The sequence below is a fragment of the Coregonus lavaretus genome, assembly GCF_964263955.1.
Source record: "Coregonus lavaretus genome assembly, chromosome: 8".
NCBI classification, from domain to species: domain Eukaryota; kingdom Metazoa; phylum Chordata; class Actinopteri; order Salmoniformes; family Salmonidae; genus Coregonus; species Coregonus lavaretus.
In genome coordinates this window covers 12931635-12955108 of record NC_139995.1, presented here as the reverse complement: position 1 = coordinate 12955108, position 23474 = coordinate 12931635, and the positions used below count along the sequence as shown (strand labels likewise).

Sequence of the window (23474 nt, the reverse complement as noted above, 5' to 3'; positions counted from 1 at the left end):
TGAAGGTAATGAAGGTAATGAACTGCTAAGCCTTTTCTATCCCTATCTCAGACCTGACACTGAGTGGAACTCACAGGTTGAACTTCGGAGGGAGCAGAACTCAAGACAATAATGGGCTCCTCTGTTGTAGCTTGTAATTTTACAAGTTGTTTTGCACATTTTAGACATTTATAACAATTAAATAGGTCTATGCTTCTGTTATAGATGTTGAAATATAAAAAAAAAGACAAACTCCTAAGTTTGTGGCTGCAGGTGTTTTGACTCATCATTTTGGTCAGTGTTCCTGGGATCAGAATCTGCCTATTGTTCGGGTAACAGCAAGGTATCAATTTCACAGGGTTGTATTTCAAAGTAACTTTATCCACTTGATTGTTTAGACTCTGCACACCACTTTTAAAAAGGTGTGGCTACCATGTCTTTAACTCATACTGTAGTTCACACTGTTAATAACATAAGCTGTCAATGGATGATTAGGCAAATTATTATCCTTACGGTAGTTTTATTTGAATGTCACTGTCGAGTCAAATAGGCCTAGAGATGTACAGTGTCCTATGGCGATGGGGGATTTACACACCCACCCCTCCTGCTCTACTGTTCAAGACTCAGAAGCACCCCCTATGTGAAAGAATTCCGCATGTCAAGAACAGTAGGCAGCTCTTCACTTTCTTTACTTTCTGCTATTAAATTGTTACTGTCTGTATCATATGTTGGTGTGTCAGGCTTGGGTGATGGGATGGTTACACAGTAAACATGCTTCTTATAGTCATGTTTTTCGGAAGAGTGGTATTTCGGTTATGTAGCCGATTATACATTGTTTCCAGATGCGAAGCTGCACACCTCCGGTCGGTTATTCGTAATAACTTCTATGGAAACTTTGTAAAATAGAAGAGCGTTGGAGACGAGGCATCCGCTGCTGCGGGGGTGGACCCCTGTTTTGGTAAGTTGTTAAACTTTCAAAACAAGTATATAGCACGTTTTATCTAATTATTATTAACATAAACTAAACCAGTGAGAATTGTGCAATGCTTCTCGTGTTTCTAGGTTGTTCGCATCATAAATCCATTTGGGATGCTGAACACCCTGCGTGCAGTTTACAATTATTATTCACGATATGTTTGAAGCCTTGAATGTTGGTGACCTATTCGAATCATAGACTTTAAAACCATGTAACTTGACATTTGATGGGATGAAAGTTTACTTTTAATTGCCTTGGAGATTGATAGTAGATGGCAACGGGGTTCCTTCAACATAAAAAAAAAATCGTCCCGTTAGAAAATGAAAGACAAAAATATATTCTGAAGCACAGATCGGTTTAATAAACTCAAACTTCTATTTTATTGCCGAGTACACCACTTTATTGGTGCTGCAACTGGCAAAGTATTTTAAGGCAGAAAACAGACAATTGATGTAGAGAAACAGACAATTTAGACTTCATTCAGTCATACTCAGTACACAATAAGCTACAGTATTTTGTTCAAACCATGGTTTTAATAATAGTGAAAGGAATGCATAGCTGTATGGGAAGTTCTCCCCACAATTTAGGGCTAAAAGTGTACTTTAGGTGTAGGCCTATGTCCTGTCCTTGAGTTGGTGCTTCATTATGGTGATCTTGGATTGAGGTTGTGCGTTGTTTTGGTCACAGGTGTGATGATTGCCTCTGCATGAAGAAGGAATTGAAGTTGTGACTGACAGAATGTCTTGGGGTGAGTTCATTGAGCTCCGTGAGCTGAGGCTACATGACCATGACCGGATAGAGCTGACAAGCTGCGAGGTGCCTCGCTCACCACCTCGCCTGGAGCGTGCCAATGCTCTGCGGATCAGCCCAGGGAAGGTCCCAGAGCTGCTCAGCCGGGTGGGCATCATCAGACTGCTGGGGGACAGCCTGGACCCACAGCTCACAGATAAGAGGGGAGAGGGACATGACTTCCAGCCCTGCAGCCATGCCCAGCCCACCTGGTGTGACCTGTGTGGAGACTTCATCTGGGGACTGTACAAACAGAGCCTGCGCTGTGCCAGTGAGTCTACCTGCTATACAGGATTTACTTGTGTGTGAGTGCATGATTATGATTGCATGTATCAGTGGCGGTCGGTGCCGTTTAAGATGAGGGAGGGCCATTATTTTTTTTTTATGAGCATGGCCTTATTTCTTTTACAGCATATTGGATGACTGTCATTCATATTCCATTCACCTAGCTCAATGTAACATCGATATGTTTAGGCTACTACATGATACTCATATTTTCCCTGTACCCATCATGAGGTTGCTACAACCTAGCCTATGAATGAACGTTTACAACATGTAGCTGATCTAGGGTGTAATCATTAGTTGCAAATGTGAGTTTCTATTGGACAAATTCAGGTATGTTTATCCCCGTTTCGTTCCGTTTACTTCCGTTTAATAAATGTTTTTCAACAGAATTGGCAGAATGAATACACCCCTGATCACATGCCGAACACAGTTCACTTTCATAGCAGCCACATCCCTGTGCTTGTGGACTTCAGTGTACAACACATCAGCTGTCTGTTTCCAGGCAAAACATTTTTTCCAAACCTTCATATCATGACCGCTAACTACTACACACAGCCTACGTCGTTGTCACGTCATAGTCAACATAGCTCCTAGAACTACCGCCTTAGTAAACCCGCTACAATCATGCAGTACAGTGTACAGTCAGAGAGCAGTTTAGCAGTTACAACGGCGGCCCCGGTGGCAATAAATTAATAAAACCAAAAGCTTACCTTGACTTGGAAGAGTTCCAGTGTTAGATAGCCAGCTAGCTAACATAGCATCCCTCTCTGTTTGAGTAGGTTAAACTAGCTAGCTGCATTTGCTAGCTAAGTGAAAGTTTATGCACTGCATTGCTAGCTAGCTGTAGCTTATGCTTTCAGTACTAGATTGATTCTCTGATCTTTTGATTGGGTGGACATGTCAGTTCATGCTGCAAGAGCTCTGATAGGTTGGAGGATGTCCTCCTGAAGTTGTCATAATTACTGTGTAAGTCTATGGAAGGGGGTGAGAACCATGAGCCTCCTAGGTTTTGTATTGAAGTCAGTGTACCCAGATGAGGACAGAAGCTAGCTGTCCTCCGGCTACACCATGGTGCTACCCTACAGAGTGCTGCTAAGGCTACTGTAGACCTTCATTGCAAAACAGTGTGTTTTAATCAATTATTTGGTGACGTGAATATATTTAGTATAGTTTTATCTAAAAAAGGATAACTTTTTCAATGTTTCACTATTTTTATTTTTTTATTCACTGAGGAGAATGGTCCTCTCCTTCCTCCTCTGAGGAGCCTCCACTGACATGTATGTATATGTGAGTGCATGTCATGATTATGATTGTGTAGCACGTGAAACTTACTCCTCAGCCTTAAACCGCTTGCGTCGACTCATTAGCTAGCTTTTGAGGTGGCGCGATTGACTAAGACGCTTGAGGGAGGACAGTCATGTGTGTTTGTGAAGCAGATGTCCTGAGTTCGCGGCAGGTATGGGCCGAATCGGGAGGAAGTGGTACTCACTAAGGAAGCAGCGTGACATGCTTTACAATTGCATGTCTACACTCTCAGAATAAAGGTACAGAATTGTACTTAAAGGGGTACAAACGCTTGTCACTGTAGTGGTACCCTGTAAGGTACGTCCATTGATTGTACCATTAGTTATAGGTACACAATTGTACCCTTGCAGTTAGTACCTTAAAATAGACAAAAGGTTAACATTTTAATTTTTAGGCTACCACCACAGTGACAAAGCCATTTGTTCCTTTTAAGTGGCAAAAATGTACCTCTTCTCTATACCAAGTGCCTCATGTGTACACATCTCTCCGACATCCCACTTCTGACACTAATGTAGGGAGTTCAGGGGTAGCCCCAACCAAGTCTTGAACCTGGGTCCAGCAACTGCCAAGTCAACGTCAAGAGGTCCATACTTCTTGACAAGGTCGCTCAGTGTTGGGTTAAAGAGATTCTCCGGTGCTTTTGTATACTTTTTAGCCAGTAGTTCTGAAAGTAGCGCTCACGAGCCAAAATTGGTCCCCGAAAGTTGTGTACTTCGTTATCACGTCGTTGCCTCTAGCATGCACAAAGAGAATTTAAAAAAACCTGAGTGTTCATGAGCTGTGCACATGCTTGGCCTCACCCCACAACTTCATTGGACAATGCTGTGCCGATCTAATCCCGCCTCCCATTTTTAACCTTGCAACCTCATTGGACATAATTCCACCTGGCAATCAACATTGTCCCTCAAGCTTGGTTGTGGCTAATTCCCGTTGTACAGACTAGTATGGCAAGCGATTGTGATAATGTAATTTATACAATGGAAAAGTTATAACCTACTTACAGTATATGTTTGTATCAAATGACCTACTCCTGTTTAATGATTATATATAGGCCTAGTATTTGTCTACGTGATGAATAATGATCGCTGGCAATCAACTGCAGTTTTGGATTATACCCCATATCATGGAACACCTGCTGTGTGCACGTATAAGAACAAAAGGTGGACGGACACATGGAACTATTTGATTGGGATGGATGGTTGAAACAACAGAAAGGTAGGGCGATTATTTTCTTAGCTAAAAAGTAAGTGGGTGAAAGTTTGCGGTATACATTTCTCTAGCGCATCAACTATGTGTTATTGTGTCCGTGATTCGCGCCTGGTTAAAAACCTTATAGTATTTTGAGCAATATATTCAAAAATTCTAACAAAATGTACCAGCGATATCATTTAGGAGATTCAGGTTGTGAGCATAGGGTTTCTGATCGGGTTGACAATTGTCTTCTAATGTATTTGTCTGGCTACAATGCCATCTTTAGCACACATCATTTTCTGCTTGCTTACAGAGAAATGTAGGCTATTGAAAGAGAGAAATGAAATTACAACTGGCGTCTAATAGATCTAACTTCTAATTTTCAAATGTTTTCTAACTTAGGATGCAAGGATTTGATCGACATATTCTATGTATTTTCGCTGTTATAAAAATAACTAATGGTAAGGTCAAGTAGTCAGGCAATCCCACTCGCTTCAGAGCATGCGCTCACTACATGACATGAACGAGCACGTCTCTCGTGGACTAGATAATGGCAGGTTAGAATGTAAGGATGTTGTGCCTTTCTATGCTGGGAGACAACTGCAGATGGTTTATTATGCATGTATGAGCCATACATTGACACGTTGAGTCCAAAACGGGAGTAAAAAATAAATAATGAGGCCGTTTTCAATCCTCCAGAAGGTATCTTTGAGATTGCTACAATATTAATTACAGCTTTTTATTGTCACATGCTCTTATGTAAGCCTTTATAATGACTTCAGAAGTGGCAGCGGACATACTCAACCTCAACTAACATAATCATAGACCGCTTAAACTGGTACCAAACTTCAACTCACGGGTGGCCAAAAAGAACTAACTGAATGTCATGCCCCCACTAAGCCAATGATTGTACCTTTATATTCAAAATATTATGTACAAAAATTTACCATTATACTAGATTATCCGCATATTTACCCTAAAAGGTACCGAACAGTACCATGTGAGATCCAATGTGTACCTCTGAAGGTACATAATGTGTATTTTGATATTGTTGTAACCGTACCCTTTTTTCTGAAAGTGTTGAAAGGTTTCACTAGGGCTATGAGAATGTGTTTTAAGGTATTATATAGCCTGTTTGTTTGTGCATAGGCTATATTTGTGTTTGTTTATGTGTGTGCCAGGTCGTATAGCTTTGGGTCATTGTTTCTCAGCTGGACTAAATGGGCTTTTTGTGAGACTGGCTCCATTCACAGGACTTAGTATTCATTAGATCTGAATAGGCTTTAATGAGGAGTCTCTGCAAATATGTACATGACCATTTCCAGCAGCAAATAACCAGCTGAGAACCAAACCGCTTGCCTTGAAATCCCAGACCCAGTTTAAGCTCTTGAGTACTTGTGTCAAAACAAGACTCCCAGATTCAATCAGCAGTTGGCGGCAGTCTATTCATGAGGGTGTTGAGATGGTTCTAGTGGTTTGTTGTGTCTTTGTATAGGTGCTGTCGGTTGGTTGGTATCCTGCACCGCTTTCCTCTTGCATAGTCTTCCAAGTTTACACTAGGAACTTCCTTTTCTCTGGCCATACAGGGAACTAACTAGAGCTAGACTGGAAGAGCCATTGGACGGCAACTCACACCTGCGGTTGGCTATATGACACCAATTACATTCAGGCAGGAAGTCAACGCTTCACTACCATGCATTTCATCACAACCAGTCCTCTGTCCTTTGTATTGTAATGTGTGTCCATTAGATTTGTGGGAAGATAAATGTCTGAAGTGTATGTCTGAAGCATATGTGAATATGCTGGTAAAATCTCTCCTTACATGAATCTCCTTACATGAATATACACCTGTTCATTTGTAAAATAATCACTCTACGTTCTAGCAATCCTTGTCTAATAATGTCCTGTTTGTGACCAAATTGAAGTCAAATACGTCAGTGACAAGTTTTGTTCTCTGTCAAACGTGTAATGACTCCCTGTAGCCAGTGGAGGACAGCAGACAATTTAGAATCCCAAAATGTCCCAAAGCTGGACGGATGGAACTGGAGGGATGACCCAAAACTACGAAATGGACGTTTCTGAGCCAGTGGGCGCCACTTTTTTTTTTAATAGCCAACCATTCCTTACATCTGTGTGTCGTCATGGCTGATCTATTCGTAGACAGTGGCCTTTCAAAATGTAGAGAACTGGTGGACAAGGCACAACTTTAATTGCAACCCATGATCTGTTCTATTAAATCCTGTTTTTCATTCACCTCTCTTTTCTCACAGATTGCAGATTCACGTGTCACTACAGATGTCGCGCTCTTATCCAATTAGATTGCAGTTTGGATCGCAGCTCCATAGTTGAACAAACATGTGTTATGGAACACACCATAGAGACCGATACAAATGTGGTAAGAACCTCATGATCTGATACAGACTGTATATGCATGTCATTTATTTGTTCTCTGTACTCAAGCCCTCATTCACCGCCATGTCATGTGTCATGACCACTATCTACCCACTATCTTCTAGGCCACACTGTGGTGACATGGTGTCTACATACTCGCTTGTAAACACTCCTCTTCTTTTTCTTTCTATTACTCTGCCTTCTACGGAGGCCTTCTTTCTATTCCACCCCCCTGGAAATAATGTGTTAGGTCCTTTCAGTTCAGGTCCTCTCTTACCATTTACTTAAGATACAGTAGCATGGGCATCACTTTTAGTTGTTCTTGTTAGATCTACACTCCCCTCTGTATTTATTTGGACATTGACGCTAAAATGTGTACATTTGTCCCTATACTCCAGCATTTTGGATTGGAGATTAAACAAATAATAATGAGACAGTACAGAATGTCACCTTTTATTTGAGGGTATATTCATACATGTTTTACTGTTTTAGAAATTAAAGCACTGTATCTAGTCCCCCATTTGAAAAAGTTGTTTTTTCATAAGTATTTGTACAAATTCCCCATAGTGTATTAAAGTAGTCAAAAGATTAGTATTTGGTCCCATGTTGTATTGTGTTATTTTGGAGTCACTTTTATTGTAAATAAGAATAGAAGATGTTTCTGAACACTTCTACATTCATGTGAATGGATAATCATTAATGAATCTTGAATAATGATGAGTAAGAAAGTTAGAAGCATAAATATCATCCCCCCCCCCAAAAAAAAAAAAGCTAACCTCCCCTGTTATTGGTAATGGTGAGAAGTTAGCATGTTTGTGGCTTGTGGGTATGATTATTGTGCCTCAGCAACTTTCTCACTCATCATTATTCATGATTAATTCATGATTATCCGTAATCATGGTAGCATCGATATGAATGCAGGAGTGTTCAGAAACATCTTATATTTATATATATATATATTTTTTTATTTTAGTCATTTAGCAGACGCTCTTATCCAGAGCAACTTACAGGAGCAAGTAGGGTTAAGTGCCTTGCTCAAGGGCACATCGACAGATTTTTCACCTAGTCCGCTCGGGGATTAGAACCAGCGACCTTTCGGTTACTGGCACAACGCTCGTAACCACTAAGCTACCTGCCTTCTATTATTGTTTACAATAAAAGTGACTCCAAATTACATAATACATAATTTACCATTCATTTCTATTGGGCACAATATAATCTGAAACACAACCAAAACAAACACCAAATGGATCCAACAAGTTTGTAAAGTCAAAAGCTTGATGTAGTCATTGCGTGCGAGGAATATGGGACCGAACGAAACGTGACTACTTTACTACACATATAAGTGCATTTGTCAAAATACTTATAGCACCTTGAAATGGGGGGACTAGATACATGAATCCTTTCTGAACGGTACATTTACATTTTAGTCATTTAGCAGACGCTCTTATCCAGAGCGACTTACAGTTAGTGAATACATATATATTTTTTTGTATTTTTTTTCTTTCATACTGGTCCCCCGTGGGAATCGAACCCACAACCCTGGCGTTGAAAATACCCTCAAATAGAAGTTGACATTCTTTACTGTCGCCTCATATGAAACATTTGATCTCAAATCCAAAAATGCTGGAGTATAGAGCGAAATTAAAAGAGTTAGCAACACGGTCCAAATAAATACGTAGGGTAGTGTATATATTTTTCTCTAACGTGGTGCGGTTCTTTGTAAACCCCTGGGCCTACATGTCTACTTATGTCATGCATTTGTCATGCACACTCTGTTATCATGTGAATCCTCACATGATTTTCATCTTCTCACGTCGCCTTTATTGTTGGCAGACAGGGAAGGGAGTGGTATGATGCCATTGGGGAGTTGGAATTTCCCCTCAGCGCCCAATCATATCCTGTTGAGTTGGTTTTGTGTATTTTCTAATCTCAACCGGCTGGGTGGGGCCTCTGCGGGCCGGGGGAGGGAAGGTAAGGGCTAGAAGGGATACCATTTTTGTCAAATTGACGTCAAAAGATTAGCTAACACTAAAACCCAACCCTTTTTCCAACTTTAACCTAATTATCCCAACCTGCTACGTAAATTATCATAACCTGCTGCGTAAATGTTCCTAACCTGCTACGAAAAGTCAAATATGACAGAAGCTGTATCCCATCTAGTCAAAACCGGGAGAGAGATGGAAAGGCGGGGGCTGGTCCATCATGCTGTTCTCAACTAGTTGTGAGAAGCTGAAACGTGGCCAGATTGAACAGGAAACCGACAGAAACGCGCTTTAGAACAACATTGTCGAAGTTTACAGGGATATAGTAACTATACTAGCAGTCCTTATTACTTTACACTCTTATCTGTTTTAACGTTTCTGTAGTTACACGTTTGTTACAGCGGGATACTACAATTGTAGATAGAACTTGTCTTATTAAACGGGAAACGACATCTCTCAGTGGTCATATCCAAGCCGAAATAGATAAAAACCTGACCAATTGTAGCAAATTCTAAACGCAACATAGGTCCAGACGGTTGGTTACATTGTAACATTTTGATAATGACAGACACGGTCATCGGTTCGGATAAAAGCCTGTCCTTCGAGAAGACGTGGGGCAGCTCCACCAGCAGCGGGTACTGCAGTGGGGACTCAGATTCAGAGTTCGAGCAGTACTTCACAGCTCGCACATCATTCATTCCCAAACCCAAGAAAGAGAAGGTGAGAGGAGAACAATTTGTCAAGCAGTTGAATAAGAGTTATTGAATAAGATGTTGGCTATTCCTTCCTCTGCCTTCACTGATGTTCATGCATAATAGGCTAGACAATCTTGTGTGTAACTTCCTTTATGTTATATTATAATTTATAATAGAGGTATGACGTGATAGAGGCATATACTAGTGTATTTCAAATGACATATCCAAGAAAATGGTCATCTGAAGTTGTCGTCATATTTGCAGTAGTAGTAGTAACTACCCTCTTTCTAAAAAGTAAATTGGGATCTACTGTGTTTCTCATATTACAAGGATGACTCATATATCCCGATGCTGAGAACCACTCAAGAGTTTAGTGACGCACCCATGATACCCCTCAAGTTTCACAACACACACTAGTCATGTACTATTCATCTCTGGATCATTCAGAAACAAATTACTTCACTCCCATTGCTTCACACTTACAAAGCTTGCACACACAAGCCTGCACGCACATCTCTGGAGGGTTTGAATGAGTAGCCTACTAGACATAAGGGGAATGGCAACATTTGATCATGTTTCATTAACTCATATTTCTACAGTATCTTGAGTGAATACATTAGATAATGTTATACACAGTACAGTAAAAACAGTAATAACAGCACAGTAAAAATTGGTGACTCCTTAGTAGACTGTTCTGGCTTCCATTTTGTGATTGCTTATTTACTAGTTGCAGGACATACATTAAAGACATGCTCTGTAACTTTGGTGAATACTAAGTATTTTTCAAACATCCTTTGGGCTGGATGTGTCAATGGGTAGTTCATACATGCATAACCTATGAGCAGAATTATTGTTTAACCTCAATTAGCCACGAAATCCCTGTTTGAAAGTAACTGTTTTTCTGAAAGCTGTGCTCAGTGGCATGAGTTCAGTTAAACCTAAGCAGGGGTGTGGAAGGGTGCATACAGTGCAACATGAAATGGTTGCATAATACACACTATTAAGTCACAACATGGCCGATTTCAAATGCCGACATCCATAGGTGGCGCGTGAGTTTCAGGTTTGGGGAAGCAATTGTTTTAACTGTAAAATTGCACCTTTATAATGCATCGCATTTGCAGACTAACAGAGGTGGGACCAAGCCACTATTATTCGAGTCACAAGCAAGTCTCAAATCACATATACAAAAATGTATGCACGCATGACTGTAAGTCGCTTTGGATAAAAGCGTCTGCTAAATGGCATATTATTATTATTATTATTACAAGGTCCGAGTCTCGAGTCAAGTCCAAGTTGTGCATTGTAAGAGCAAGTCGAGTCATATGTTTTTTCAAGTTAAGTAAAAAACATATCGATGCAATGACTTGTTCAACTACAAATCTTTGTTTATTTATTGAGGAACCAGACAGCCCTTTTCATTATTTTGTCTACAACATATTCTGGTGATGTAATTGTAAAATAGGGACCTTGTAGCAGTCACAAGGGCATGAAATCAGCAGAAGATAAGGCGGGTTGATGTGCTAAGTGTAGATTTATTTACTGGTCTTGGTGATCCAATGATATCTTACAACATTTACCAAATGTACACGGGCAACAGGCCAAAATAAATAGCCTCTTTATCAGGCTTAACCTGTCCTATCTGAATGGACACAGGTAGAGGGCAAGACTGCACAGCCTCCCCTTGAGAAACCAGATGGATCTGTCTAACAGGACCTCAAACAGGTACATATAAGCACTTGGCCCCACCCAGGACCATACAATTATCCAATTGGCAAATACAACCAACAGGGTTTGCACAAGGTGCTTAAAGTACTTGAATTTGGCACTCTGAAAGTACTGGAATACCTTGAAAATCTGAAATTTTCTGAAGTTGGTACAGTGGGGGAAAAAAGTATTTAGTCAGCCACCAGTTGTGCAAGTTCTCCCACTTAAAAAGATGAGAGAGGCCTGTAATTTTCATCATAGGTACACGTCAACTATGACAGACAAATTGAGATTTTTTCTCTCCAGAAAATCACATTGTAGGATTTTTAATGAATTGATTTGCAAATTATGGTGGAAAATAAGTATTTGGTCACCTACAAACAAGCAATATTTCACCTACAAACAAGCAAGACCTAGTGAATGACCTGCAGAGAGCTGGGACCAAAGTAACAAAGCCTACCATCAGTAACACACTACGCCGCCAGGGACTCAAATCCTGCAGTGCCAGACGTGTCACCCTGCTTAAGCCAGTACATGTCCAGGCCCGTCTGAAGTTTGCTAGAGTGCATGTGGATGATCCAGAAGAGGATTGGGAGAATGTCAGATGAAACCAAAATATAACTTTTTGGTAAAAACTCAACTCGTCGTGTTTGGAGGACAAAGAATGCTGAGTTGCATCCAAAGAACACCATACCTACTGTGAAGCATGGGGGAGGAAACATCATGCTTTGGGGCTGTTTTTCTGCAAAGGGACCAGGACGACTGATCCGTGTAAAGGAAAGAATGAATGGGGCCATGTATCGTGAGATTTTGAGTGAAAACCTCCTTCCACCAGCAAGGGCATTGAAGATGAAACGTGGCTTGGTCTTTCAGCATGACAATGATCCCAAACACACCGCCCGGGCAACGAAGGAGTGGCTTCGTAAGAAGCATTTCAAGGTCCTGGAGTGGCCTAGCCAGTCTCCAGATCTCAACCCCATAGAAAATCTTTGGAGGGAGTCGAAAGTCTGTGTTGCCCAGCGACAGCCCCAAAACATCACTGCTCTAGAGGAGATCTGCATGGAGGAATGGGCCAAAATACCAGCAACAGTGTGTGAAAACCTTGTGAAGACTTACAGAAAACGTTTGACCTGTGTCATTGCCAACAAAGGGTATATAACAAAGTATTGAGAAACGTTTGTTATTGACCAAATACTTATTTTCCACCATAATTTGCAAATAAATTCATAAAAAATCCTACAATGTGATTTTCTGGATATTTTTTTCTCATTTTGTCTGTCATAGTTGACGTGTACCTATGATGAAAATTACAGGCCTCTCTCATCTTTTTAAGTGGGAGAACTTGCACAATTGGTGGCTGACTAAATACTTTTTTTCCCCCACTGTACTTAAAAAGAGAGGAGAACAGAAAATGATCAAATATGTTAATATGAAAAATATTACAACAATGTATTGGTCTTGCGAATTAATTTCCAGGCAGACTACCGAGTTTTATTTCCTCACGTGTTTTGTCCTCTGGTTGCCAGGCTAGCTCGCTCATTCCACCCACACTGCCACTCAGCCATGCAGGTACAGAACTGACTGGTTAGGCACCGCCAAACATCACATCGATAGCTAAAATTCTGGGCAAATGTAGATCCAATCCTGCCTTGCAGGATATTGATGTTTATGAATGGGTTTTGCCAGACCCAACCGGGTATGTAGTGGAGGGTAAACGCCTTTTACGCAACTTTTTATTTGTGAAATAGCGTTTAATCACCTTTTAATTTGGGTAATTATCTTTTGCCCACTTATTATTGCGTTCCCAGCGTTGATCAACGCTCCGAAGGCTTCTTAATCTGAGTTCTAATCGCGCCTACCTCTGCGAACAAGTGTAATCATGAATGATTCATAAATGCTCGTTATGTTCACCTGCTCCCCTAGATTTGCCATGTTAGCAGCACATTCATTCACCACTCTGTCCAACGGGAAACTCTGCCCACGACATAGAATGAGAGTTGAAACAAACTACCTTGGCCCAGACCTACAGTGGCATGTAGCAGAGAGACGCCGCTGACAGTAGGATAAAAAAAAAAAAGATACCTCGACTCCTGCCTTGTCACCAGACATCCCCCAAACAAAAAAAACCTGACTCTTGGAAAATGAGTGTACAACTGGTAAATTAGTCGCTGATATTTTAGTCTAGCTAGCTAGGTAGTTCAAGGGCTCTGGCTGTTAGCCAGATAGCTAGATATAACTAGCTGGCTAGAAGGATGAAGTTAGAAGCTAACGTTGAATGGAGCCTGACCTTAGCAGGAGCAGTTGACTGAAATTATATAATTAAGTAGTGAAACACTTATTATTGAGTAGAACCTGTAAGGTAGTGATGAATAGTAAGTTAGTTGGTTTTTTTCATGAGGTTGTGGCGATATACTGCCATCCAGTGGCGACTAGAAACAATTGCATAATAGGAACTATTACAAATTGATGGTCCTTGAAAATAAATATTAGTACTTGGAATTTGAAAGTATTTGTATTTGAAAAGTCCCTGAATTTGACTTGCCACTGTCTGTACGAACCCTGAACCAATAAACTGGTTCTACAATGTAAAAGACAATTTCCACATCCATTGTTACATTGGTACATTCGTCTTAATCAGACTTTAATTATATTTCATCACCATTCATACATGGAACAATCATTTTCTCTTATTCAACGTATTGACTCAAAAGCGTGGCGTGCAAGCCACGTAGCCTATTTATGTGCGCACTGAGGCTTGCACGCTTCTATTACGCACAACCAGACAGACCGAGACATTGGACGCAGACACAAGGCACTCCGACATAACCCGGGAAATATGAACAATGTAAACCATACATTGAATTAAATAAACAGAACTTCTACCTCATGAGTCTTGAGAACGTTCATGTGCACAATAAACATTGCGCCCACTCAGAGGTCAAGAAATGGTAGGCTACATGAAAATGTATCGTATCAAACATGAAATAGAAATGTCTAAGTGTTAAAATAAACGTTACGGGGATGGAATGATGAAATGCTAGCAATTATTGTAGGATTAGATGGAATATAGATTTACCACATGTGCATTTAAATGTGTGAAAGAATGCAACAGCAAGCATTTCAACAAGAGAACAAGCGCACTCCACTGGTGGGAGTTTGGAGAGCACAAGAACGACCTAGTCTTGAATGCAACTATCTAATCTAGGCCTAAGAAAAGGGGAGACTTATTGTACAATATGACGTCCATCTAGCCTGGAGGAGGAAATTATTTCCCCAAAAAAACTTTCCAGTGGTACTGATCCAATGATAAAGACGGTGAATATGCGCGCACTCACCGGGAATATAGTATGTTTTCCACTGGTGCCAATGAGATAGGCTACTGTTCGCTCCTTGAACGTGTTGATAACTAGAGACAGATCAGTCTTTTCTTTGTCTTCTCTTTTCCGCAATAGCCATTCGCTTTCTAAACTGTTTTTCCTACGATTATATTTTGAAATATTGCGATAGGCCTATTTAACTGCTTTTCACTAACCGATTCAACTCAACAATCAGCTATTTGGTAGGCTATTTGCCGCGTGCTAACCAAATTGCGCGCTTAAACAATCCACAGCTCATTTTTAAAAGAAGCTAATGATCCTTTGTGGCCAAATCATGCTCTCTGGTGTAGTATTTTGAATGATTTGTTTTATTTCTGTATAGGCAAGAGTAATTATAATGCTAATTTTGGCAAATTTAATTCAATTTACTTTAGGGGGAAGCTTATCTTTTGATTATCCTATTATTCCTCCTCCACCAAACTTTACAGTTGGCACTATGCATTCAGGCAGGTAACGTTCTCCTGGCATCCGCCAAATCATCGGACTGCCAGATGGGGAAGCGTGATTCATCACTCCAGAGAGCGCATTTCCACTGCTCCAGAGTCCAATGGCGGTGAGCTTTACACCACTCAGCTAACAGTTCTTGTGCTGACGTTGCTTCCAGAGGCAGTATGGAACTCGTTAGTGAGTGTTGCAACCGAGGACAGACGATTTTACGCACTACGCGCTTCAGCACTCGGCGGTCCCGTTCTGTGAGCTTGTGTGGCCTACCACTTCGTGGCTGAGCTGTTGTTGCTCCTAGACGTTTCCACTTTCCCCACTTCACAATAACAGCACTTACAGTTGACCGGAGCAGCGCTATCAGGGCAGACATTTGCCTAACTAACTTGTTGGAAAGGTGGCATCCTATGACGGTGCCACATTGAAAGTCACTGAGCTCTTCAATAAGGCCATTCTACTGCCAACGTTTTTAAAAGGAGATTGCATGGCTGTGTGGTCGATTTTATACACCTGTAAGCAACGGGTGTGGCTGAAATAGCCAAATCCACTAATTTGAAGGCTGGCAGCTTCTCTCTCTGGAGTGATGCTCCGCATGGTCCTAAAGCCAGCCAGTCAATACGCTAAACAGTCGTTGCATTTTAATCGGGATTGGAATTATTTGAGCCTACTTTTACATTTTTGGCCTTGAGCATACCCAACTTATGCCCCTGGCCATTTTCCCTAGTATGTGCCCTACATGGGCCAGCCCCCTAGCAATTTGAGTTCAACAATATGAGTGACAGCTAGCAAGAGGCACATCATGCACACACAGCAGAGAGAGAGCAATGACGTGGTGCACATACAGTATCTGCACATATGTGACGTAGTATGCAGTTTTCGGGGACCACTTTTGGTTTGTGAGCTCTACTTTCAGAACTACCGACTAAAAAGTATACAAAAGTACCGGAGAATCTCTTTAACACCCTTTCAATCTGCATTAGGATTCAGGTTATTGATCCGATTTTGCACAACTTGACATTGATTTATGTAGTTGTGGGTAGAATGAGAGTTTGAGACTTTCTCCCAGAGGACAGATCATGTTGGTGCTGATGTTAACACATGCCAGGAGGATTTATGAGTATTGATCTATGGATTCCCCCCTATGAAAAGCAGCTACTGTCAACAGGACAATTTGGGGCTAGCTGGTTCTCCAATTGATACAGGAAGAAGAGTTCTGTGCATCACATGTTTTGAATGACATTCTCACACAGGAAGCAAGGAAGGACCATTAGACACAGGAAGTGCATAGTTGTGGTGGTTACTGTGTCCATGGGAGACATTTAAATGTCTTGTCGATGCTGGAGGCAAAATGTAAATTGCCGAAAGATGACTGAGATTCTGTGAGGATTAGGCAGCTGACTCCACAGGATATGCCTCTATAAAACAGAAGAAGGCTTTGTGTCTGACTCAAGCGGGGGGGTTGCCTGAGGGGGGCAGCTATTTTTACATGAACACAGCTTTAAGGAATGCTGCCCAAAGCCTTTGCAGACATTACAAACAGCTGCATGTCCCCCCATGATGCCTCCCTCTACAGAGATAGGAGGAATTGAAGAACTGGGATTGGTCAGTGCTGACATCATTGTGGTCCACCGCTTCCCTATCATAGACTATGGCTACGTTGACAGGAAGTTTGGAATCTGATGCAACCAGCGATAACTTTGTGAAAGAAAGGGTGGAGCTTACAGGAAGTTAGCACTGTGAAGCATAGGCTGCTATAGTCTGAGAAATAATATAAGTAATTTATTTTTAGCACATTTATTATAAGCAGCAACAAGTAGTAATGCTGTTTCTCATTCAATACCATTTTGATTTACACCAGTCTAGTGCTTCCTTTTCTCACCAAACCCAATCTAGTCCTCTGCTCTACTGAACTCTGACCCCTTTGAACCTGACTCCCCAAGACTCCTGAAATCTAATTTCCCCTCCGTGACCCCAAGGGTCACCTCTATGAATTTGCATTAGACTGATTTCTCAGCCAAGCTTTCTTAATTAAATGTTTAGGTGAATTGGTCAATATGTCATGCCTCTTCAACTGTCCCCCTGTATTTTTGTACTATTCATTATAAAAGGTTGTGGATTGTTTGTTTAGATAGGCCCACATCACACAACTTGATCAAGACAAAGGAGATGATTGTGGACGACAGGAAAAAGAAGAGGACCGAGCACGCCCCCATTCTCATCGACGGGGCTGTAGTGGAGCAGGTTGAGAGCTTAAAGTTCCTTGGTGTCCACATCACCAACAAACTAACATGGTCCAAGCACACCAAGACAGTCGTGAAGAGGGCACGACAAAACCTATTCCCCCTAAGGAGACTGAAACGATTGGGATGGGTCCTCAGATGGGTCCTCAGATCCTCAAAAGGTTCTAAAGCTGCACCATCGAGAGCATCCTGACTGGTTGCATCGCTGACTGCTATGGCAACTGCTCGGCCTCCGACCGCAAGGCACTACAGAGCGTAATGCGTACGGCCCAGTACATCACTGGGGCCAAGCTTCCTGCCATCCAGGACCTCTATACCAGGCGGTGTCAGTGGAAGGCCCTAAAAATTGTCAAAGACTCCAGCCACCCTAGTCATAGACTGTTCTCTCTGCTACCGCACGGCAAGCAGTACCGGAGCGCCAAGTCTAGGTCCAAGAGGCTTCTAAACAGCTTCTACCCCCAATCCATAAGACTCCTGAACAGCTAATCAAATGGCTACCCAGACTATTTGCATTGCCCCCCACCCCTCTTTTACGCTGCTGCTACTCTCTGTTTATTATCGACGCATAGTCACTTTAATAACTCTACCTACATGTACATATTACCCCAATTACCTCGACTAACCGGTGCCCCCGCACATTGACTCGGTACTGGTACCCCCTGCATATAGCCTCGCTATTGTTATTTTTACTTCTGCTCTTTAAATATTTGTTACTTTATTTCGTATTATTTTATATTGTATTTTTTTTGTTGGTATTCTATCTTAAAACTGCATTGTTGGTTAAGGGCTTGTAAGTAAGCATTTCAATGTAACATCTACCTGTTGTATTCGGCGCATGTGACAAATAAAATTTGATTTGATTTGGAACAGGGCTGCAACCACCAAACACTTGCTCAGTCTACCCTACCAAAACATTAAACCTTGGTGCTCTGCTGACACCTGGTGGTAGAACACCAATGTGTCCCTTTTCTGTCTTGCACATTCAGCTTAAGAAGATGAATGAGTAAACAATGAATGGCTAATTGAAATATTGACTCACTTCTCTCTGGTCAGGATGAACAGGTTGAATGGGGGAAGCAGCAGGATCTGTCAGTCACAGAGATCCAGCAGAAGGTGAAGGAGTACAATGCTCAAATCAACAGCAACTTGTTCATGAACCTGGTGAGTAGGAACAATTGCTTGAATACCATTGTAGTAAGTAGTAACATTGTAATTACTCGAACACTGTCTGTATTACCATGTTTTTATACAGTAATTTAGTTATTGCTCAACTGCAATACTGCACTATTCAACATGTTGATAGTGTGTTAATGTGAATAAGTTTCGTGAGTATGAATTTCTATATGTTTTCATTATTTTCAACAGAACAAAGATGGCTCCTACACTGGCTTCATAAAGGTCCAGTTCAAGCTGATACGACCCGTGTCAGTTCCCCCACCAAGAAAGGGTAATGCAACACAGGATGGTGCAGGCAAGAAGACTGTGGGAGTGAAGCGTCGCACCTCTTTTTACTTGCCCAAGGATACGTCCAAACACCTACACATCAGCTCCCGCACACGCGCTCGTGAGGTCATCGAAGCCTTGCTGAAGAAGTTCACTGTGGTGGACAACCCTGCAAAGTTTGCTTTGTTTGAGCGCACAAAGCGCCATGACCAAGGTAAGCCTGCCTCTGTAACCTCTTGTCTGTGGTTTTGCGATAGCACGACTTGTCTTTTTTCTGCACTGACATCACATTGATAAATACTAAGAGGTGCCATACAGTTGTTTAATTCCATTGTCTCCCTTCCTCTTCCTGTATTTCAGTGTTCCTGCGTAAGCTGTCTGATGACGAGCTCCCACTCCACCTGCGTCTGTGTGCTGGACCCAATGAGAAAGCCCTCAGTTTGGTCTTGAAAGAGAATGAGACTGGAGAGGTCAACGTGAGTATTGAGCATTCATTGGGCATTCATTCTCAAACCAACATGGTAATTTCACATTGTGCAGCTTACACTTATGTTCCGTCTCCCTCCTCTCTCTGTCCAGTGGGATGCCTTCTCTATGCCAGAGCTTAAGAACTTTGTCCGCATGCTACAGCGTGAGGAGGAGGAGCATGTCAAGCAGATAGTGCAGCGCTACGCACTAGCCCGCACCAGGATGCAGGAGGCCCAAGCTGCTAGTTCCACCCCTGGTGGTTCCACCCCTGGCTGAGAAACAGCTTCCCTATGGGACTACCTGCACCTCTGACTGACAACCATCAGAAGATGACCAGTCACTGCATCCAAAGATCCCAGAGAACACAACTCGACACCTCCCTCAAAGGAGGAGAATGAAAGAGCGAATGAGAGCGAGCGGGCGCATGAGAGCGAGCGGGCAAGAGAGTGTGAGAGAAATCAGAAGTGCTGTACAACTGGAGAGAGTCTGTTGTGCCTGAGAGAGAATGAGAGTTGAGAGAGAGAGCGAGTATATGAAAATGTGGCTGATGAGAGAGTGGCTTTGTCCAGTAGTTCCTCTCATTATGGGGGTGCCATTTGACTATCCTGGGTAAGCTACCTGACTCGTAATGTTCATCACCTGTTATTCTTGCTGGCAGCAGGGTCCATAGATTCTATCATTTATAGCTTTTGGGTAACGATCAAAGATAATTTTGAGACAACCCGAGTGGGGTCAAACAAATCAAAAGGCCTGTTTCTCTACTTCACTGCCAAGCAATACAAGGGTAGCCAACCTATTAGCTCAGACAAATGTTAAACAAATTCAGATACCGTCTGCTTCAGTATCTCCAGGCCTTAATGCTAGTCAGAATAATAAGCGATGGACATTATGGGCCAGGTACCCCAGGTTTCCATTTGACCCCAATGTCTGCCATATACCTCCTGCACATCCATACTGTGATGGATGTCACTCTTTTTGCTGTCCCTTTGAGGCTGAGTGGGAGTGCCCCATGTGTTGGGAGCACTGTGAATGTCAATTTAGAGGACAATCCCAGGTCGATTTAATTGATAGGGGAATCGTCCTGAAACTTTAACACTTTGAACTGGAAGCTGGTGCTTTTTATGGAATGTTTGTATATTTGTATTGTCTCTTTTTTTTATGTTCTTTGTGACATTCTAAAACAACAAAATAATAGAACTGATAATTTGTTTCATATTATCAGAATATGTCTATATCTCTTGAAATAATAACTTGACTGGCCTTGACTATCCTCTTTTCAATTTACAACATTTTTCTGTTACATATGTCCAGTGTCAAAATATTTGTTTAAATAATAATAGATTTGCACTGTTCACATTAAACAAGTTCATTTACAAAAGTGTGGTGTCTCTTGGTAGTGGGGGTATGCTATTGGGATGATATTAATTAGCTAAACAATGCTATTCATGGAAATTCTTTCCCCACTTTGCAGTTATGGATAGGCAGTGATTGACTTAGGAAGGAGCTCACCTGAGCTGAGTACCAGCACCTCCATTTTTCAGCTGCTTGAGCTCCTGTTCCTCTTTATAGAATATTAGCTCAAAAGTATTGTGGTGCTCCTGCACCTAAATGTAAAAAGTACCGGCACCCAAAATGTCGGCACCTATTTCAGTCCAAGTCAAGCACTGTGGATAGGAGGAGTAGTTGACACAGAGAAAGTCCCTATTAATGTCTTTGGGATGGTGTACCACGGATGTGTGTGTGTGTGTATATATATGAACCACAGTGGTATGCAGTAAAGGATGCTGTGTGAGGGACAGAAATACCTATGCTCGGTCAAGCAAACTACTAGATACATCATATTCCTCTCTGTACTGCTAGCTACATTATTGCTGTGACTCATGTGCAAGGTCAGCTGACCAACCGTGTCCGTTCTTTCGTTCGTTTGGACCAGAGTCAGTGTGTACTTGTTGTTTGGGGTCTGTAGCTAGCTAGCTGGCCATCTTGGCTATATTTGATAAAACACTACCGTAACGTTACGCAAAAGGGGGAGGAATCCAAGTGAGCACTGAATCCTGGATAGAAGTCACGTCGCTAAAAGAAGAAATATGTTACTGTAAATGCTGTCACTATAAATGGTTAGCTGGCAAATTGAGCTAGCTAACGTTAGCTAGCTTAGCTTGCTAGCTAACTGATTATTATGCTAGCGAAGCTTAGCAAACAGCCAGGGAACTGTTGGGATTGCTAACTAACTTTGGTTGATAACGTTAGCAGTTTGAAAGCTCTACTAAATATATTTGCAATATTTCTAAAACTTCGCTAACTGCAATTTGAACAGTGTTAGTTAGCAAGCTACTTAACGTTAGGCCATCTGGGGAAACCTCGTTTGCTAACGTAGTAAGCTAAGTTACCTTTTGGCGCTAGCTAGGTAACCTATCTATTTAGCTTGCTTACTAGCTAGCTAGCTATTGTTTGCAACGTTTGATCAGTGTGGTAACATTATTAGGCTAGCTAAAGCAACAGTACCTATGGCTTCTTGCTTTCAGATCCAAACCTGTAGAGAACTGACTGGCTGGCCAGCTCATATACTTGTTGCCTAGGAGTTTTCTGTGACAAGGGATAATGTCCCATCACTGAAGATGGGAGGCAGTGGATCCAAGGTGAAAGGTGCTTGGCCATTTGCTGGTTCAGGAGCTGGAGGGGATTCAGGCAGTGAGGGGCAAGAAGACCAGTCTGTGGCCCGACTCAAAGGGACCAGAAAAGCAACCCCATTTATTTTCACAAGAAGGAGGTAATAATGTGTGCTAAATGCAATAATATGTAGGCCTATATGATATGTGTATATAATCTACCACATGGTAGATCTTTAAATGAGTAAAGTGCTTTCCATTCTGCTCATTTTTCTTTTGTGTTTTTAGCTCTCTCTACTATGACGAGGATGGGGACCTGGCTCATGAGTTCTATGAAGAGACTGTGGTGACAAAAAATGGCCGGAAGAGGTCCAAGCTGAAGAGGATTCAGAAGAACCTCATCCCTCAGGTGAGCAGACTGACAGTGTTGGAAATGTTTCCAGTTACCTATGGGTGTTGTTTATAATTAATAGCGTGGATATTGTTATCTGTTTGCAGGGAATTGTGAAGCTAAACCACCCCCGGATCCATGTAGATTTCCCTGTCATCCTCTGTGAGGTGTGAATCCCACTGGGGTGGTCTAACATGGAAAAGACACACGTCAGTCAGTCTGCCCCACACTACAACCGCTCCATCCTGAACGCTAGTGTTCCTCTGAGAAGATGGGTGGGATGTCTGACTACACTCAGAAGCTGTGAACAGACCACCAGAGCTATGTTGCGGAGAGAAAGAAAGGGGAGGAGATAGAGTAAAAGTTCTGCCTTCTGTGATGTAGAGAAGTATGTCTGTGTGAAAGAAAGGTAGCAAGATAAGGGAAGGTTTAGGAATTCCCACTGTATATGTTGACCATTTTCATGTTCTAATATTATCATATCTAAGTCTGCCTCTGTGATTGGAGGCCAGACCTGCACTAGTGAACTTTTTAATGTAAAAAAATAAATAAATAGCTGTCTGAGTTGGAAATACTTGAATAAATGGTTTACCAGGCTGAAAGACTGTGTTGAGGTAATCCCCTTTATTATCCAGTCCATATATGTTTCACATTCTGATGAAGAGTGTTGTTCCATAACAATGTGGTCACAGTAATGAGGTTTTCATGACTCAGACTAACATAATTTACTGGTCCATTCAAAAGCCTTTCTCCATTTGTAGTTATCACAATCCTGGGAAGCTGTTGTTGGTGAATCATGTTTTTCTGCTGTACCTCAGTTTAGGCATCAGGGTGCAGTGCTCTTCTACATGTGGGTCTTATCATAGGTTTGATTCTCTTAACGTTTTTGGGACAATCATCATTTTTGCCAATTTACTTTGAATCATTTGGGATGATTACATTCTGTTATGAAATGTCTAGTTGTTTATGATAAAGTACTTTATAGACATATTTTGAAGGTCTGGTGAAAATCTTCTAATGGTAATCAATTTGTACAGTATCTAATGGTCCATGAGCATGATATATGGTCAGTTTCAGTGTTGTTGTATTGCTCTCCAATAGCATACGGTAGGCAATGGGTACAACAGGCATATCTGGCCCTTGTAATTGTGTGGGATGTGGTTTGGTGTGTTTCAGGGCTAGAGGTCAGACACTTTTATGTATTT

General features: G+C 41.7%; 2 protein-coding genes across 5 annotated transcripts; both read left to right on the top strand.

The window, feature by feature from the left end:
- The first annotated feature begins 1669 nt into the window (after positions 1 to 1669).
- LOC311133170 (ras association domain-containing protein 1-like) lies at positions 1670 to 20640 on the top strand. 2 transcript variants are annotated; one of them, XM_084166613.1, is made up of 6 exons: positions 1670 to 2015; positions 6796 to 6920; positions 18412 to 18519; positions 18724 to 19015; positions 19162 to 19277; positions 19381 to 20640. In XM_084166613.1, the coding sequence occupies exons 1-6, from the start codon at positions 1694 to 1696 to the stop codon at positions 19543 to 19545; spliced, it is 1128 nt and encodes a 375-aa protein (XP_084022739.1). In that variant the 5' UTR covers positions 1670 to 1693; the 3' UTR covers positions 19546 to 20640. The 2 variants fall into 2 exon arrangements, with proteins under 2 accessions (XP_084022739.1, XP_084022738.1); XM_084166612.1 differs by lacking the exons at positions 1670 to 2015; positions 6796 to 6920 and adding an exon at positions 9072 to 9621.
- Positions 20641 to 21198: 558 nt separating this feature from the next.
- LOC311133630 (tumor suppressor candidate 2-like) lies at positions 21199 to 22874 on the top strand. Of its 3 annotated transcripts, none has more exons than XM_084167148.1 (4): positions 21199 to 21364; positions 21795 to 22039; positions 22167 to 22287; positions 22377 to 22874. In XM_084167148.1, the coding sequence occupies exons 2-4, from the start codon at positions 21888 to 21890 to the stop codon at positions 22440 to 22442; spliced, it is 339 nt and encodes a 112-aa protein (XP_084023274.1). In that variant the 5' UTR covers positions 21199 to 21364; positions 21795 to 21887; the 3' UTR covers positions 22443 to 22874. The 3 variants fall into 3 exon arrangements, with proteins under 3 accessions (XP_084023274.1, XP_084023276.1, XP_084023275.1); XM_084167150.1 differs by having other exon boundaries at positions 21201 to 21309; XM_084167149.1 differs by having other exon boundaries at positions 21201 to 21386.
- Positions 22875 to 23474: the final 600 nt, after the last annotated feature.